This window comes from Papio anubis, chromosome 3, assembly GCF_008728515.1.
Source record: "Papio anubis isolate 15944 chromosome 3, Panubis1.0, whole genome shotgun sequence".
Taxonomy (NCBI): Eukaryota; Metazoa; Chordata; class Mammalia; order Primates; family Cercopithecidae; genus Papio; species Papio anubis.
In genome coordinates this window covers 161,515,488-161,534,978 of record NC_044978.1, presented here as the reverse complement: position 1 = coordinate 161,534,978, position 19,491 = coordinate 161,515,488, and the positions used below count along the sequence as shown (strand labels likewise).

Genomic DNA, 19,491 nt, shown 5'->3' with positions numbered 1-19,491 from the left:
GATTCACAATTCTGCATGGCTGGGGAGGCCTCAGGAAACTCATGATCATGGTGGAAGGGGAAGGGGAAGCAAGCACTTTCTTCACAGGTATCAGGAGAGAGAGAGTGAGGGAACTGTAAAACACTTTAAACCATCAGATCTCACAGTCATGAGAACAGCATAGAAGAAAACACCCCTGCCGGGCGCGGTGGCTCAGGCCTGTAATCCCAGCACTTTGGGAGGCCGAGACGGGCGGATCACGAGGTCAGGAGATCGAGACCATCCTGGCTAGCACGGTGAAACCCCGTCTCTACTAAAAATACAAAAAAAAAAATAAAACTAGCAGGGCATGGTGGCGGGCGCCTGTAGTCCCAGCTACTTGGGAGGCTGAAGCAGGAGAATGGCATGAACCCAGGAGGCGGAGCTTGCAGTGAGCTGAGATCCTGCCACTGTACTCCAGCCTGGGCGACAGAGCGAGACTCCGTCTCAAAAAAAAAAAAAACAAACACGAAGAAAATGCCCCCATGATCCACTCACCTCCCACCAGATCCCTCCCTCTACATGTGGGGATTACAATTCAAGATGAGATTTGGGTGAAGACACAGAGCAAACCACATCAAGCAAGGAAGGATTTTCCCCCAGAGCCTTCAGAGGGAGCATGGTCCTGCCAACACCTTGATTTCCAACTGTGAGGGCATAAATTTCTGTTGCTTTAAGTCACTCAATTTGTGGTAATTTGTTATAGCAGCCCTAGGAAATTAACATAGGTTTCGAGGGTTGAGCCACAGGCCTCTCTGCAGGCCCAGACCTGTTCACTCCATTCTTTCTCTCTGCCACAGGTTTAGGGATTTGGCTTATTTTCCTTTTACTTCAGCAACTGCCATCACTCACTCTTTCCTCTCACCCAGTCCAGCAGCAGAGTGATACACATTGTTTCTGAGAAAGGATCTCACTCTGTTGCCTAGGCTGGAGTGTGGTGGTACAATCACAGCTCACTGCAGCCTCAACCTCCCTAGGCTCAAGCCATCCTTCCACCTCAGCCCCTCGAGTAGCTAGGACTACAGGCATGCACCAGCACATCCAGCTAATTTTTTTTTTTTTTCTTTTTGTAGATACAGGATTTCACCATGTTGCCCAGGCTGGTCTCAAACTCCTCAGCTCAAGTGATCCTCCCACCTCAGCCTCTCAAAGTGCTGGGATTATAGGCGTGAGCCACTGTGTCCAGCCTATATAACTTGTTAAACCTCAGTTCCTGCACTCTAGTTCCTGAATTTGTCCAGCATATGAAATTAAATTAGCCTTGGATGTTTTAGTTTTCTGTTAAAATGAAAAACAAACAAAAATTGAATTATATACTTATATAGTTATAAAATTTAAAAACTTTCTTAAAAATAATATAAAACAGCACAAGCTGTATAATACCTATGCATTATAATTAAGTATATACATTTTTAATCACCACCATAGCCTCACATCCCATGAACCTGTTCTCATCACAGACCAGGATTTTGCCTGGTAAAGTCCCTGATACACAATAGGTAGTAGATACATGTTTAGTTCAGTGGAAAGAAAATCCTCCGCTTTAGCATTTTGGTACCCTTTCTCACAGTGTGATCGATTAATAAGCCAATCAAACAGAGGACAGGTGAATTTTTTGTGCAGAGGTCAAATGGAAGGTGGAGAAAAGTCACATCGTTGAATATTGTCCAAGCAATGCAGCACCTGTGGGTATGTATGAAAATCAAAGTGCTCTGAGTTGATGGGATGTAACTATGTAAAAGCAAATTAATCATGAGCTCTGGAGGTATAAAGACACCTGGGTTCAAATCCCAATTCTTCTGTTTACTAGCTATGGGAAGATGAGTGAGTTATTTAGCTCCTCTGAATCTCAGCTTCCTCATCTGTAAAATAAAGATGATAATTACCTGTCGGGGTTGGGTAAAGATGGAGGCAATATAATAAAGTGTGTGTTTGTTGTGTTGTAGGGTCTCTGTAAATGCTTGGTGTTGTCGTTCATAATTTCTCTTCTTCCTGCAAATCATTTTTCATATCAGAAGAACACATTCACTTTGTTGTTGAAGGTCATTTCCAGATTGTAATGATGGTAGATTGGATATCAAATATCTGGAAGAAAACAATCTAATTTCCCCATGACCAGGGAGTACATTGAGTTGACTGGTATTACTGTTTCTTAGAAACTTCAGGTATAAATTAGCTAGGAGTGGTTGCAGTTTCCTGGAATCTCAGCTACTTGGGAGGCTGAGGCAGGAGAATCACTTGAACCTGGGGGGTGGAGGTTGCAGTGAGCCAAAATTGCAACATTGCACTCTAGCCTGGGCAACAAGACTGAAACCCTGTCTTAAAAAAAAAAAAAGAAACTTCAGGTATAAATTAACTTTAACTTTCACTAGCAAAGAATGTACAGTTGACCCTTGAACAAAGTGGGATTTAAGGGCGCCAGCCTTCCTCACAGTTGTAAATCTGAGTATAATTTTTGACTCTCCAAAAACTTAAATACTAACAGCCTACTGTTGACCAGAAGCCTTACTGATAACAGTCAATTAGCAAATATTTGGTATGTTATGTATCATATACTATATGTATATGTATTTTATATGTATTACTGTATTCAGTACATTCAATACTATATGTATTACTGTATTCTTACAATGCAGTAAACTAGAGAAAAGAAAGTGTTATTGAGAAGAATCATAAGGAAGAGAAAATATATTTACTACTCTTTTAAGTGTAAGTGGATCATCATAAAAACCTTCATCCTTCTTGTCTTCACACTGAGTTGGCTGAGAAGGAGGAGAAAGAGGAGGGGTTGATCTTGCTGTCTCAGGGGTGGCAGAGGTAGAAAAAAATCCACATGTAAGTGAACCCATGCAGTTCAAACACATGTTGTTCAAAGGTCAACTGTACTTTCTGATTAAGATGTTTGATTTTTTTTAAAAAATGTATATTTACTGAGAAAAGAACCTACCTACTTTCCCACATCTAACTGCATGAACTTTACTATTTCAGTGTCTTCACTGGTATAACTTTACTATTCTAGTAGACTCTTGTCTAGTCAAATCACTTAATGTTCATTATAGAAACTTTCTGAATGACCTACCAACTCTTCAATAAAAAGCATCAGAAGGCTAGGCACAGTGGCTCATACCTGCAAACTCAGCGCTTTGGGAGGCAAAGGCAGGAGGATTTATTGAGCCCAGGAGTTCAAGATCAGTCTGAGCAACATAGTGAGACTCTGTCTCTAAAAACAAACAAACAAACAAAAAAACAAAACAAAACAAACAAAAAAACAAAGATAGTTTGAGCCCTAAAATTCTTTGAATCCTTTGTCTCAAAAATCCTTGCCTTGCTGTTTCCATCAATCCTAATCTAGGCCTCACATTGAAAGACCTACCTGAACAAAACTCTCAATATCAATACATTCTGACCTTGCCCTTTCTTCTCTGGGATGCTGCCAAGTTTTACCAAGATGGTAGTCTTCCTTACCATGGTAAGCAAAAACTCAGCTTGGCCTTATTGATAGGTTGCGTTGCAAAGAAAAGTTAACACAGCAGACCTGAGACTGCTATCCTTAGAAAGGCCAGCTTGGAAGGGTTGTCCCTCGCTGCAGTTGTGAACTTGGATTTTTAGGAGGGTTCCCACCATTCCTGATAAAAATGGCAACCTGTGCCTAAACTGTGAAGATCTTATGATTTGTGCTAAACACTTGCTTTGCTTCTGGGGGTCTGGAATTTTGGTACGTGCTAGGTAAAGTGTGCCTACATTACCATCCACAATAAAAACCCTGGGTACTGAGTCCCTGATGAACATCCTCGGTAGACATCATTTCACATATGTCACTACAAATTGTAGTTTGGGGAATTAAGAGTGTCCTGTGTGACTCAAATGAGAGAAGACAACTGGTTTCCTCTGGACTTAGCTTCATGTGCCTTTTCCCTTTGCTGCTTTTCTTTGTATTCTTTCATCATAGTAAGTCACAGATGTGAATATGACTATATCTGAGCCCTGTGAGTCCTTCTGGTGAACAACCTTGTGGTTGTCTTGGGCACCTCCAACATAGCTTGTCTTGGTGATATTTGGGCAGCAAATATCAACATTACCAAAGAAAAGTTGGAGGTGGATGCTTTCACAATAAAATTTATTTACAGAACTCCTTTAAGTTCAATTTTACTCATTATTCATTTGCTCATTCATTTAGTTATAAAACTTTTGTCAAACACACAATATGTTCTGGTTACTCCCCTAGGAACTGAAGGAAATGAGAGAGAAATACAGAGAGGAGAACATCAGATTCCTATTTACAAGGGGATCACAGTTTCAAGACACCTTCTGATAGGGAGATAATTAAACTTCAGTGGGAGAGTGTTTAATTAAAGGTCAGAACAAGAGTTTGCAGAGCACACAGGACAGAGACAAGATCTGCTTAGGAAACTGGAGACTGCATTCCAAAGAAATTGACATTAAACTAGGATTTAAAGACTAGGTAGATGTTAGTCAAGTAGAGGAGAAGGTAAGGTATCCTGAGAGCAAGAACAAAGACACAGAGGCCTGAAATAACTCGTTCTGGAAATAGGGCATTTAGGGTGGCCTTAGTTGGAAATAAGTGAAACATAGGGTTATATTAGAGATTAGCATTTAGACTGTACATTTTTAGATTTTTGGTTTTTTTGTTTGTTTTGTTTTGTTTTTTGGTGAGCAATGGAATAACATTAGAATAAGTTACTGACAGCGATCAGAGTTGTGATTGAAAAACAACCTTCCACTAGTTTCCTAAATGAAGGGTATAGCTGCCTAATAGAATGGCTAAGAGAATGGAGTCAGACCACCTGTGTTTCAACATTACCTTTGCCTCTTATATCAGGTTGATCGGGGACAAATTACTTAACTTTTACGTGCTTTAGTTTCTCTCTTTGTATAGCGGGGTGTATTAGTCCATTCTCACACTGTTTATAAAGACATACCCAAGACTGGGAAATTTATAAAGGAAAGAGGTTTAATTGACTCACAGCTCAGCATGGCTGGGGAGGCCTCAGGAAACTTACAATCATGGTGGAAGGGGAAGCAAACATGTCCTTCTTCACAGGGTGGCAGCAAGGAGAAGTGCTGAGCAAAGGGGGAAAAGCCCCTTATAAAACTGTCAGATCTCGTGAGAACTCACTCACTATCACAAGAACAGCATGAGGGTAACTGCCCCCTTGATTAAATTACCTCCCACCAGATCCCTCCCATGACACGTGGGGATCATGGGAACTACAATTCAAGATTAGATTTGGGTGCGGACACAAATAAATCATATCAAGGGGATAATAAGAATCCCTGTCTAAATGGGTTGTTGTCAGGGTGTACATGCTAGTAAACTTAAAGCACACAGAACAGAGTCTAGCTCTCAAGAAACTGTAGCCTTCATCATTACTACATGCAGCATTTGTTTCACAAGCATTTTGTTTACACCTAAGGATACTGCTTAAAGCAAGATCCAGTATTAGTGTAAAATAAATTCTGGAAATGACAGAAAACCAGGTATTACGTTTTTTCTAAATGTATCTATATTTAAATCACAACACATACATGTAAATATTAAAAATAGGGCAGATATAAAGATTGGCAGGCTCATTCAGAGGACCTCTACAGTTTCTTCAAGGGCAAGGTAACAGTAGATTCCTATGATCAAAAGTCCACTGCAGCTAGCTGAACAAAGCCAATAAATACATCATCCAAGGGGGTATTATCAGATTTACTCAAAGGCTAGTGTTCTCTCTGCTCTCCCTGCTTACAAGTTGAATCACAGCCTTAAAAAATCAACCACATCTTTCCAGGTACAGTGGTGCATGCTTGTAATCCCAGCACTTTGGGAGGCTGAGGCAGGAAGATTGCTAGAGATCAGGAGTTTGAGACTGGCCTAGGCAACATAGGAACACCCCCATCTCTTTAAAACAATTTTTTAAATTTTTTAAAAAAATTAGTCAGGTATGGTGATGCACACCAGTAGTCCCAGGTACTTGGGAGGCTGAGGTGGGAGGATAGCTTGAGCCCAGGAAAAATATCAACAACATCTAATTAAGACTTTCCGCATAGTTAAGTAGTTCTTATTTCTTTTTTTCCCTCCAATGCTATAAAAACCTTTTACTAATATTATTTTTAGGCTGGGCATGGTAGCTCACACCTGTAATCCCAGCACTTTAGGAGGCCAAGGCAGGAGGATTGCTTGAGCCCAAGAGTTTGAGACCAGCCTAGACAACATAGTGAGATCCCATACATAAAAAATAAAAAATTAGCCAGGCATGATGGTACATGCCTGTAGTCCCAGCTACTCAGGAGGCTGAGGCAAGAAGCTCACTTGAGCCTGAGAAATTGAGATTGCAGTGAGCTGTGACTGCTAGTGGACTCCAACCTAGGTGACAGAGTGAGATCCTGTCTCAAAAATAAATAAATAAATAATTTTGATTTTTTTGTTGTTGTTGTTGTTAAAAAAATTAAGCATTGCAAAAATATATGCAGAAGTAGAACCTCCACCATTCCAATATAGAAGGGATTTAAAGGCAACAATGTGTGTGGAATGTTCTTCCCCCATGTACCCTAATAGCCCACTTCTGTCCTTACGTCAAGACTCTCTTCAAGTGTTTGACTACAGTAATGAGTTTCCTGTGGCTGCAGGTGCTCTTTGGCTTCCCTGGCTTGTGGTCATATCACTCTAATCTGCACTGCATCTTCATATCCATCTCTGTGTGTGTCTTCTCCTCTTCTATGTGTCTCGAATCCCCCTCTACCTCTCTTTTATAAGGACACTTGTCATTGGATCTAGGGCATACCATGTTAACCCAAGATGATCTCATCTCAAGATTCTAAACCTAATAACATCTGCAGAGATCCTTTTTCCAGATAACATTAATAGGCTCCAGGGATTTTACATGAACATATATGGATCTAAAATTAAGTTAAAATTGGCCAGGCATGGTGGCTCATGCCTATAATCCCACCACTTTGGGAGGCTGAGACAGAAGGATTGTTTGAGCTCAGGAGTTCGAGACCAGCCTGGGCAACATAGGGAGACATAGTCTCTACCAAAATAAATAAATAAATAAACAAACAAATTAATTAATTAATTTTAAAAAGCACGGCATGGTGGCACATGCTAGGAATCCCAGCTACTGTTGCAGGAATGAAGGAGGACTAGAGAGACTGTGGGGTGAGATAGGAGGATTTATTGAGTGCACTCAGAACCAGCAGATTAACAGCTGAAAACTGGGCCCAGAACAAAGACAGCACTTGACTTTTACACACACTTCTAAAAGGTGGTGGGCTAGCTTGAAACAAGCTTACAGGGACACAAAGTGGCACAAAAGCAAGGATACAGAGGCAGAAAAAAGGCAGTTAATCAAATTGTGACCGTTGACTGTTGCTATGCAGCCCAGATGGCTGTTATCTAGGCTTGCTCAAAAGAGCCTTGCCATGGCTTATCGCATAACCTTTGCTATGGCACCCAGACGGCTGCAGCCCAGGCCTGCTCAGGCATGTCTTATAATCTTCACTGTGCTGCTTAGATAAAACAGAATACTTAAAGCTACTAGCTACAGAAAACAGGAATCTATAAACTCATAACACTTGCAAAGCAAGGTACAATCACATGGAAGGGGGTGGGATTCAAGGGGGAACTTCACTTTTTCTTATCCTTATGTTGAGGGAGTGCTGCGAGAGTCTCCAGAGCACATCTCTTTGAGCCCTGGCTTCTTTGAGAATGTTACTGAGACTTCGTCTGGATTCAGGCTTTGCCTGTTACTGCCTTTGGGATGAGTCAGCCTAATATAGAAAGCTCGTTTTTCTCTTCTTAATTTTATGTTTGTTTAATTTCCTGCCTCACTACAAAGGTGGCTGAGGTGGGAGGATCCCTTGAGCCCAGGAATTTAAGGTAGCAAGAAACTATGATTGTGCCACTGCACTCCAGATTGAGCAACAAAGTGAGACCCTGTTTCAAACAAAGAAACAACAACAACAAAAAGTCCCACTGAATTTCCAGTTAAATCCAAACTTTGTTGACTCATATGTTCCAGCTCTGTAAATCCCCAAGATCTCTAACATCATCATTTTGTGCTATTTTTCACCCTATAGGTTCTAGCTAGTGGGTAGAGGGGTGGTCAGGATCTTTAGCCAAAAGGCTGAAAATCTTGACACAAGAACTATATTAAAGATGTGAAAACAAGTAATAGAAAATTTAAACTGTTGGAGCCTTAATTTATTTTGAGCCTTAAAAGAATGTGATTATGGGAACTGGGTCACATTACAGGCACTTATAACCTAGGCAGCTGTAACTTTTGTTTCTCTGATTGTGGATTAGCCTTCTTCCTTACCTACATTGTGTTGTAAAATGTAAATTACTAAAGGGTGCCAGGGAAGACCCCTTCCATATTTACTGTTGTATTGGTCCATTTTCACACTGCTGATAAAGACATACCTGAGCCTGGGTAATTTAGAAAGGAAAGAGGTTTAATTGACTTACAGTTTCATATGGCTGGGGAGGCCTCACAATCATGGCAGAAGGCAAGGAGGAGCAAAGTCATGTCTTACATGGATGGTGGCAGGCAAAGAGAGGGAGAACTTGTGCAGGAGAACTCCTCTTTATAAAATTGTCAGATCTCATGAGACTTATTCACTATCACAGAACAGCATGGGAAAGATCTGCCCCCATGATTCAATTACCTCCCACTGGGTCCCTCCCAGGACATGTGGGAATTGTGGGAGCTACAATTCAAGATGAAATTTGGGTGGGGACACAGCCAAACCATATCAACTGTTAATCTTCATTATAGATTAACTTCCCATTTTTTCTCTCACATAAAAACTTCATGACTATTAGGTTGTCTTAAGATAGAAGATTAAATATTCTCTTTTAAATTAGAAAGGAAATGAAAACAAGCCATAAGAAAAAGAAAACAAACTGTAACTAATTAAATTGTTGTAGTTCATAAACATGCCTTTTATAGAAAGTATTATAATCCTACTAAATGTCTTTGTTTCCTGCCTATATAAGTAAGACCTTAACTTTTAACTTGAAAGCACTGACCCCATTCTCTTGGAGTGTGTGTTACCTGAATGACTATTCTCAGGTTTGCATTTGAATAACCTCTTCAAAACTGGATTCTAGGTTGAGCGCAGTAGCTCACACCTGTAATCCCAGCACTTTAGGAGACCAAAGCAGACGGATCACTTGAGGCCAGGAGTTCAAGACAAGCCTGGCCAACATAGTGCAACCCCATCTCTACTAAATATACAAAAATTAGCCTGGCTTGGTGGCTTGTGCCTGTAATCCCAGCTGCTTGGGAGGCTGAGGCAAGAGAATCTCTTGAACCTGGGAGGTGGAGGTTGCAGTGAGCCCAGATTGTGCCACTGCACTCCAGCCTGGGCGACAGAGCGAGATTTTGTCTCAAAAAACAAAAACAAAAACAAAACTGGATTTTAATCCTCTGGATTATTTCAGGTTGAGAAACAAAACACAGTGAGGCCCTGGACCACCTCTTGAAGCGTATGCTTCCCGCTCTGGTCACCAGAGAGCTCCAGGGAGCACTCTTCAGAGCCTTTGGTCGTCTCTGCCAGGAGCACTCTTCCTTCTTTTTTTTTTCTTTTCTTCTTCTTTTTTTTTTGTTTGTATAAACTGCTCTTTCTCATCCTTTCAGTCTCTACTTACATGTCATCTGCCCCTTGAAGCCTACCCTGACCATTTATTTGACCAGCAAAAAGCAACAACTGAATTTCTGAAAGAAATGATCCAAAATTTCAGGTGGAGTTTGACTTCAGTCAAGTCCTTCCCCTACCTTTGTTTCATCTTTATTAACTCTCTTTCCTGATCCTCCCAAATAATGGTCCATCTTCTATGCCCTCTTGGCAGCCCGTACTTCCTCTACAGAGCATTTATCTTACTGTATTGGAATCATCTGTTCATTGGTCTGTAAATCCCATCTCATCGAAATCTTCATGAAGGCAAGAACCTTGAGATCTTTACTGCATTCTGTGAGTCATTCTACCAAATTGTCAAATCTGAGGGGGTCAGGCTTGACGCCTGAATTTGTATCTAGTTGTTCATAAGGGGAGGTGGCCGGGGGACCCCAGAAATATAGCTGGCATCTGAAATGAGGACAAACTTGTGGAGAACTAAATGCTTAACTTGTGGGTTCTGTACTAACTCTGGGTAGTTAGTGCCAGAATTGAATAGCAGGGCATGAGTTGGTGTCAGAACACCTGTTCTGAATCTTCCAATGGCTTTTTGCCCCAAGGTGTAAACAAACCAGAGGCTCCCAACAAAGGCTGGATTTGAAATACAGGTGTCGGCAAAGCCTCTTTAACAAAGGTTCCCTAAAGTAGCAGCAGTGTTTTCTTTCTTTTTTGTTAAATAAATATTCCTTTGTCTGTAATCCCAGCACTTTGGGAGGCCGAGGTGGGTCAAGAGATTGAGGAGGTCAAGAGATTGAGACCATCCTGGCCAACATGGTGAAACCCCATCTCTACTAAAAATACAAAAATTACCTGGGCGTGGTGGCCTGTAGTCCCAGCTACTCAGGAGGCTGAGGCAGAAGAATCACTTGAACCCTGGAGATGGAGGTTGCCATGAGCTGAGATCACACCACTGCACTCCAGGTTGGTGACAGAGCAAGACTCTGTTTCCAAAAAAATTCCTTTAAAGGTGACAGTGGCATTGGACATGGTGCATTTAGGCCTATGTTAGGATGTTCTGAATACTAATATGTATTGTAGAGAGAGACTGAAACCACCTTTGCAAAATTATGACAGTGAGAGATATCTGATATAGCTAATTCCATCTTGCTTCTGACCTCCAAGCTGTCCTTGGTCATTCCTGGGGGTAGGCAAAACTAACTTTGGTAGGAAGTTGCTGTACAGTTTAACTTAAAAGCAAAGTAATAGTCCCTCCCTAAAACTAACTCCTTCCTTGCTCAGGGACCAAAACCATTTTAATAAGACTAATGAATGGCCGCAAGAATAGGATTATGGGAGGGCCCTGAACTCTGCTAATATGAAGTTTCTACATTCCCTTACTGCTCAGGAGTCACGTAAAATCCCTTTCTGCTTAGGACATCACAAGATGTGTGACTTTCCCAATTGCGCCTCTAGATAACATTACTATTGAAGAAACTAATATTGTTTTCTTGAAATATCTTTCAGACTGACCCCACCAGGACTCATGACTCATGACTCAACTGATTCGGTGGCCCCACCCAGAGGTGGACTCAGTGCATGAGGACTGGTTTCCACGCCCCTGTGAGTTTATTTTCAACCAATCAGCAATACCAGTTTCCTAGGCCCCTGCCCACCAATTTGTCCATAAAAACCCTAAGTTCTGAGCTTTCAGGGAGACTGGTTTGAATGATAACTCCAGTTCTTCTACATGGGTCAACCTTGTGTCAATTAAATTCTTTTTCTACTGCAAGGCTGTGGTCTCAGTGGATTGATTTTGTCTGTGCAGTAGGCAGTAAGAAACCATCAGGTGATTACAAGGTTGTAGAAGTGATGACAAGTTTCATTTAAAGAGCTTGCCTCTTCTAAATCCTGACTATTATCAAAGATTGCACTCCTAGCAGAGTACCCCATGAGAACCAAGTGAAGAAAGTATCAGTAAGGCATACTGAAGGTGGTAGATCCTTAGAATTTAAAACCGAGATGTTGATACAATAATATATTTTAACATGTTTATGTGAATTGGAAACAGTCTTCTTTGGCTGATGGATTTGATAATGAAACTTGGCTTTTCCAATTAACCTTTTTTTTTTCTTCTAGAGACAGGGTCTCACTTTTGCCCAGGCTGGAGTGCAGTGGCATGATCATAGTTAACTGTAACCTCTAACTCCTGGGCTCAAGCCTCCCACCTCAGTCTCTCCATAAGCTAGGACTACAGGTATGTGACACCATGCCCAGCTAATTTTTAAATTTTGGGTTTTTTTGTAGAGATGGGGTCTCACTATGTTGCCCAGGCTGGTCTTTAAAACTCTTGGCTTCCAGCAATCCTCTGGCCTTGGCCTCCCAAAGGGCTGGGATTATAGTGGGAATTGAAGATGAGATTTGGGTGGAGACATAGCCAAGCCATATTAACTAGCAAATCTGCATTACAAGAATTTGTTTTTAATTCTTCAGAGGAAAGGGAAATGATACTAGATAGAAACTCTGATCTACAAAAGGGAAGGAAGAATACCGGAAGTTGTAACTATGTGGGTAATTTCTCTAAAAAAGCAATTAAGGCAAAAATTATTCACTGTATTTAAATATATAGGCCTAGTATACATGACAGCAATAACATAAAGGATGGGGCATAAATGGGATGACACTTTTGCTAAGTTCTTACCGCTTATGTCAAATAGTACAATATCGGCTCTTAGTACATTGAGATATTTTAAGGATGCATATTGAAAACCCCAGTGTAAGCACTGAAAATTAATGTAAAGAAGTATAACAGAGGCTGGGCGTGGTGGCTCATGCTTGTAATCCTAGAACTTTGGGAGGCCAAGGCCGGTGGATCACAAGGTCAGGAGATCAAGAACATCTTAGCCAACATGGTGAAACCCTGTCTCTACTAAAAATACAAAAATTAGCCGGGCATGGTGGCACATGCCTGTAGTCCCAGTTACTCAGAAGGCTGAGGCAAGGAGAATAGCTTGCACCCAGGAGGCGGAGGTTGCAGTGAGTCAAGATCTCGCCACTGCACTCCAACCTGGGCTACAAGAGTGAAACTCCATCTCAAAAAACGAAAAAAAAAAAAAAAAAAAAAAGAAGTATAACAGAAAGCCAATGATGGAATGAAAATGAAATAATCAGAATTATTGAATTAATCCAAATGAAAGCAGGAAAGGAGGAACAGAGGAACCGAAAAGGTTAAAGCAAATAAGACACAAATTGCAAAATAATAGATCTAAATTCAACCACATCATTATTACATTAAATGTAAATGGACCCAAAACTGCAATTAAAAGGCAGCTACAGGCCGGGTGCAGTACCTCACACCTGTAATCCCAGCACTTTGGGAGGCCGAGGTGGGTGGATCACCTGAGGTCAGGAGTTCGAGACCAGCCTGGCCAATGTGGTGAAACCCTATCTCTACTAAAAAATACAAAAATTAGCCAGGTATGGTGGCAGGCACCTGTAATTCCAGCTATTCTTTCTTTAAAGTGGAGAAGGCATCAAGGAAGAGGGTTGTAGGTGGTGAGGCAAATGGTTACATTTTTGCTAGACTTTAAGTAGTGCCCAGTAACTCTATGCTATGCTTAAGGTGAACATTCAAAGAAAATGGAGTAAAGGAAGTTAATTATGCAGATATCTCAGGTGAAGGAATGATTGATCTTATCCTTGTTCTGCATCTGGGAAGATAAACTTGTAATTGAAATCATCCATGTGAAATTTAACAGACTTTAATTGTACCCGTTTGATTTAGGTTGCAGACTTAAAGTTATACAATTGACATGTCCTTGTTTTATGGAAGGATATACATCTTGAAAGGTTTAATGGCCGGTAAAGAATTCACTATTATTAATTTGTTGAGGACAGTCATCCTGAGACTGAGATACATAAGGCTTGTTTTGCATTTTGAGGAGGGTCTGGCTAACGTATAAAGTTTTAATACAATGATGGGAAGTAACTGCTATCCATTTGGGAAAAGGATTGTAGTGCTGGGTGACTTCAGTCTCCAGGCTTAAATCTCCCTCTGACATAACAAGTTGGGGGTGGGGAATGGTTCTGAGGTTTTTATTTTCCTTTACAGGGTCAAAGAGGAAATCATAAAGGAAGTTAAAAACTATTTTCTGCTGAAGGAAAATGAAAGCACAGTAGCAGGCCAGGCAAGGTGGCTTATGCTTGTAATCCCAGAATTTTGGGATGCAGGACAACTACTTGAGACCAGGAGCTCAAGACCAACCTGGGCAACAGTGAGACCCCATCTCTACAAAAAATTTAAATTTAAAAATTAACAGGGTGTGATCATGCACACCTGCAGTTCCAGCTACTGTGTCTTCTACAGTTTAAAGGTGGGAGGATCCTTTGAGTTCAGGAGGTTGAGGCTGCAGTGAGCTATGATTGTGTCACTGCACTCCAGCCTGGATAACACAGCGAGACCGTCTCAACAACAACAACAACAACAAAAAACGGAGAATGCAGCTAAAGCAGTGCTTAGAGGGCAATTTATAGCCTTAAATCCTTGCATTGGAAAAGCAGATAGATTTAGAATCAATAATCTTCTACTCTAAGTAACTAGAAAAAGAGGAGGAAATCAAACTTCAAGTGAGGAATAAAGAGCAAAATAAGGCAATGGACTAGAAAACAGAAAATCAATGGAACCAAAACATGATATTCTGAAAAGATTTAAAAATTGATAAATTTCTACCTAGATTAGTAAGAAAAAAAAAAAGAACATACAAACCCTCCTGGACGTCCAGTGGAGGAAAGAAATGTCGTACAATTAAATCTATTGTTATAGATTATGGTAAACTCTAAGAGAGAATTCTGTCGCGGAGGGGCCGATTTTGGTTGCAAGAGGGAACCTCTTTGGAAACTACTCAGCTTCCCGCCCTCCACTGGGAGTAAAGCGAGCTGTGCCCAGCTTCTCTCCGCACTCACGGAGGCAGGTGGCGGCCCCGCCCTCCGTTCACTCAAAAGCCCCGCCCTCTGTTCACTCCCACGGCCGCCGCCGCCGCCGCCGCCGCCGCGCGCGCCATGGCCCTTCTGCGCAGGCGCGGGGGAGGTGCCCGGGGGAGGCGCCCGGCGGAGGCGCGAAGCGGGGCGCGGCCGGCGGCGGGGCGGGGCGGGGCAACCGCTGGGCGGGCGCCAAGCGGGCCCGTGCGCTGGTGAGGTGGCGTCCGTTCTACCCGGTTGCTCCCGTTCCCCGCCATGCAGAGCCCAGTCTTGGGCACCTGGCTGCTCTGATCTGGTCTCAGCGCGGAGGGAGCAGAGGGAGTCCATGGAGGATCCCTCCGAGCCCGACCGGCTGGCGTCCGCGGACAGCGGGAGCCCGGAGGAGGAGGAGGATGGGGAGCGGGAGCCGCTGCTATCGCGGATCGCCTGGGCCCACCCGCGGAGAGGCGCCCCAGGCAGCGCCGTGAGGCTGCTGGACGCCGCCGGGGAGGAGGGCGCGGCCGGCGACGAGGAGCTGCCGCTCCCGCCCGGGAACGTGGGGTTCTCCCGGAGTTCGCCCGCCGACCTGGACCGGAGCCGCCCCGCGGTTTCAGGTGCGACCCGGCCCTGCCCCACTCCCCGCGTCCCTCCAGGCGGCTGCCCTTGTCGCCTGGCTCTGTCCTGTCTCCCGCGCGCGCTAGCCGAGGTGGACGGGCTTTACCCGATCGCTGGGCAGCGGCTCCCAAGTTCGGACCGGGGCCAGCCGCAGACGCACCGCGTGCGCTTCGCCTGCTCGCTCTGTCTCCGGGAACTTGCTCTCCTAAGGCCAGTGGCTGTCATTAAACCGATTCTTTAGACCTCCCCGCAAAGTGAGTGTAAACTTCTAGAATCAGACACTGGGGAGAGGTTAACGCTGTAAAATGACGTCAGTCCTTGCTCAAGTTTGGACTTGACTTTGAATTAAGAACCTTGAACTCTCAGGAAAGTTCCCGGAGTGGTGAATTTGCGAAGTGGATGACAGGAGAGAGATGGACAACCAGAATATCCAGTTGCCACTGGGGCACGTTTCAAAACCTTTTTCCATTAAATGTTGTTATTGTGACGTTAGCCACAGGGGGCAAAAAGCAGTTGAAAGTCTGTTCCTGCCCTCTTACAGTTTAGTTTCTCTTTCTTGATTTACTTCTCATACGTAAGAAAACGAAACGAAAAACCTCTTTTCGCTATTAAGTGGACTGATACCCTCAGGTGAAACAGGGCAATTGAAACGATGTTGAACGTTAGTTAAATTTAGGTATGCTGTGCAGGCCTGGATATTTGTTAATAAAGTGAGATTTTTCTGGCGTGTTGAGTGGAGTTAGACTAATGTGATGGAAATAGCAGACTTGTAAGACTCTCAGCTAGAGGTGAGACAGATTTGTTTGTAAAAAGGCGATAGTAACACCTCCCTGCTGGTTGGTTGTGAGGATGGATTAAATGAGATGTTGTGCACCCCGTTGGTTTATTGCTTCACACATGACAGCTTAAAAGCCACAGAAAATGGAAGTTTCTTTAACACTGCTTAGTTTTTTTGGAGTTGTTAGATTTTAAATGTACTGTTAGTGGTACACTAATGTGTCCTCTACAGTTTAAAGAATTTTGGATAGAATCGGTCATTCAAGTTCTAGCTGGAAGTTACATTCAGGCATATTCTAGAGTAAATAAATCAGAGAAGCCCAAGGGGAGCCGTTTGTCTGATGGTTTAAGCTTTAACCAAAGTCTGCTCCCGTTATAATGTTTGCTGATGGATGCATTGTCGTTTAACCAAATAACATGAAGCTCGAACCAGATCACAAACGGGCCTGCATTCGCCTAGCTACATTGGCAATTTGGGCATATATTACTTAGAATTTAATCTGTAAAATAGCTAGCTTGCCTTTTTCCGCCCCTTACCTTGTGTAAGCTACCTTGTGTACCTGGATTTTTAAAAGAGCCTAAAGCCTTCAAAATGCACTTATTCTGTGAAAGTGAGGTATTTTATAAACAAACAGTATTAAGGCTAGAAAAAAATCAAAGCAAGAGGCCAACGAGATGGCAGTCCTGTAATCCCATCCCAGCATTTTGGGAGATCTAGGCAGGAGAATAGCTTGAGGCTGGAAGTTCAAGACCCACCTGGGCAGCATAGCGAGATCCCCATCTCTATTAAAAATAAATCAACAACAACAAAAAGTCAAAGTGAGGATATAGTGTTAGAATGCAAATGGATTCTTAGAATTCCTACCTTTTTTAAAGGTAGTATCTTACCTATATCACAGCTTACAATTTGCTAAGATCTTTTTTAAAAAGTATTTTATTCTCCACTGCACTCCAGCCTGGCTCTGTCTTGAGACAGAGCAAGACTCTGTCTCAAAACATAAATAAATAAATAAGTAAATAAGTAAATAAAAAATTTTTATTCTCTGCCAGGTGCCATGGCTCGTGCCTGTAATCCCAGCACTTTGGAAGGCCTAGGTGGGTGGATCATTTGAGGTCAGGAGTTTGAGACCAGCCTGGCCAACATGGTGAAACCCCACCTCTACTAAAAATACAAAAATTAGCCAGGCATAGTGGCGGGCGCTTGTAATTCCAGCTACTCGGGAGGCTGAGGCAGTTGAATCGCTGCTGAATCTGAGAGGTGGAGGTTGCAGTGAGCAGAGATGGCTCCACTGCACTATAGCCTAGGCGACACAGTGAGACTTTGTCTCAAAAAAAAAAAAAAAAAAAAATTATTCTCACAACAGCACAGCAAGTTAGTTGTTATTCACCCTTATTCTCGTTATGAGGATTCAGAATTAATAAACTGGTAATGACTGGTAGCTCGTAGGACTTCAGGGGTAAATGGTTTGCCTGAAGTCAGATACCCAGGAAGTGATAAATCACCCAGGAAGTGATAAAACAGAAAAAAGCCTAGTTCTTTTTTCATGTTCTGCCCTTTTTCCATTTTGCCGTGGGTCCACAAGTGTTATAAAATAATTGTGTCTCTGGTTATTTTGGAGGTTTTTACCTTTAGTGGGACTTTAAAATAGTTTCTGTGAAAACTTTAAAAAAATTTTAAAGACTAAAATGTTCATGATTGAGTAATTTAACTCGATTTTTAAGTTTAGTTATTTTTTAAGTGACTCCATTAACTTCATTTGTCCTTTACCATCTGATTTCCATGAAACTACCTCACTAGTTCCAAGAAATTCTTGCCTTTAGATTAATATGAACATCATTTATGATGCTTAACTCTTGTTCATATAAGCAAGAGGTTTATGTACTTTAACCAGTGGAAGAATGTCATATGTCTGTTATCTTTAACAAGGCATTTAACAAAATCTACAAACAGCATAAACCATAGTGTTGTTGGATCAGTGTCAAAGTGGAAGGATTAGTGCGTTCCTTGTTCTAGTTATTTTAATCAGTGAATTGGGTAGTAATGATAGCTAATGCCTACATAGCAGTTAATATGTGCTAGGGATACTTCTATATGCTTCATATATATTAATTCATAACCAACCCTGTGATGTGAGTACTGTTTTTTTTGGGGGGGGGCAGTGGGTGGCAGTGGGGGGACAGAGCTTCACTCTTGTCGCCCAGGCTGGAGTGTAATGGCATGATCTTGGCTCACTGCAACCTCCATTTCCCGGGTTCAAGTGATTCTCCTGCCTCACCCTCCCAAGTAGCTGGGATTATAGGCACGTGCCACCATGCCTGGCTAATTTTGTATTTTTAGTAGAAACGGGGTTTCACCATGTTGGTCAGGCTGGTCTTGAACTCCTGACCTCAGGTGATCCACCTGCCTTGGCCTCACAGAGCACTGAGATTATAGGTGTGAGCCACCATGCCTGGCCTTGTTCTCATTTTAAGAAAGTACAGAGAGAGGCTGGACATGGTAGCTTATGCCTGTAATCCCAACACTTTGGGAGGCCTCTTTGATGCACACCTGTAGTCCAAGCTACTCAGGAGACCGAGGCAGGAGGATTGCTTGAGCCCATGAGTTTCAGGTTACACTGAGTACAGTGGGCTATAATTCCACCACTGTACTCCAGCCTGGGTTACAGAACAAGACCCTGTCTCAAAAACAAAAACAAAACAAAACAAAAAGCACAAAGAAGTGAAGTGACTTCTCCAAGGTCCCAGTTAATACAAATCAGATGCACTTAGCTTCTGTTAGAGAGCCTAACAGTTAGAAAACAGTGTTGGAATTCACAAGGAGCTGCCAAAGTAAAAGAAAATGAATTTGTAAGTCATTTAATGATTCATGGTGGCTTATAAATACGTGAATAGAATAAGAAAATCATTTAAAAGGAAGAAAGATGAGAAGAAGATGGAGCCTGGAATAAGAGTACACAAGATGCACCTCAGATGCTTAATGCAGGCAACCCATAAATTTGATTTTTAAGATTACTGATCAGCTAACTTGAGAGAAACACAATCACGAGGTCTATAAAGTTAAAATAAACTGGTTATTTGAACCAAAACAGAATGGACAAAGGATAGCCTGTCACAGTCTCTTGGTGAATGCTGTATGCTAAACAATATCTGTGATAAAAGTGATTAATTTCATAGAGGTAGTTCTTAAAACTTCCCTGAAGCCCATTTCAGCAGAAATAGTTTTTAACTATTGGTGCTATTTATATTGCCTCATCTAGGTTCAATATACTGATAATCTGGTTTAATTTAGAGGAAGGTTTTAGCAGAGTAGATGTTCCATGTGTTTTGACCATTTTCCATAAGTGAGCTTTTGAAAGACAGTGAGTGGCAGTGTGTTGGAGAGTATTTCTCAACCAGTGCATAAAATACATTGTTTTCCATCCATTGCAGACGTGCATCATTCATCAAATATTCTGAGTGCCTACTGGGTGCAGTGGAAATCAAAGCTTTGGGGAAACAATAGTG

The 19,491-nt window shown here is 42.2% G+C and overlaps 1 protein-coding gene across 3 annotated transcripts in view; it reads left to right on the top strand.

The window, feature by feature from the left end:
- The first annotated feature begins 14,753 nt into the window (after positions 1 to 14,753).
- Positions 14,754 to 19,491, top strand: part of PI4K2B (phosphatidylinositol 4-kinase type 2 beta) — a 35,378-nt gene continuing 30,640 nt past the window's right edge. For 2 of the 3 annotated variants that reach the window (XM_031664688.1, XM_031664687.1), the window contains exon 1: positions 14,754 to 15,209. In XM_031664688.1, the coding sequence (XP_031520548.1) occupies positions 14,942 to 15,209 (268 nt within the window). In that variant the 5' untranslated portion in view covers positions 14,754 to 14,941. Of the gene's footprint in view, positions 15,210 to 15,359; positions 15,465 to 19,491 lie in introns of those variants that run through there. The other variant, XM_031664689.1, reaches the window with a different exon arrangement.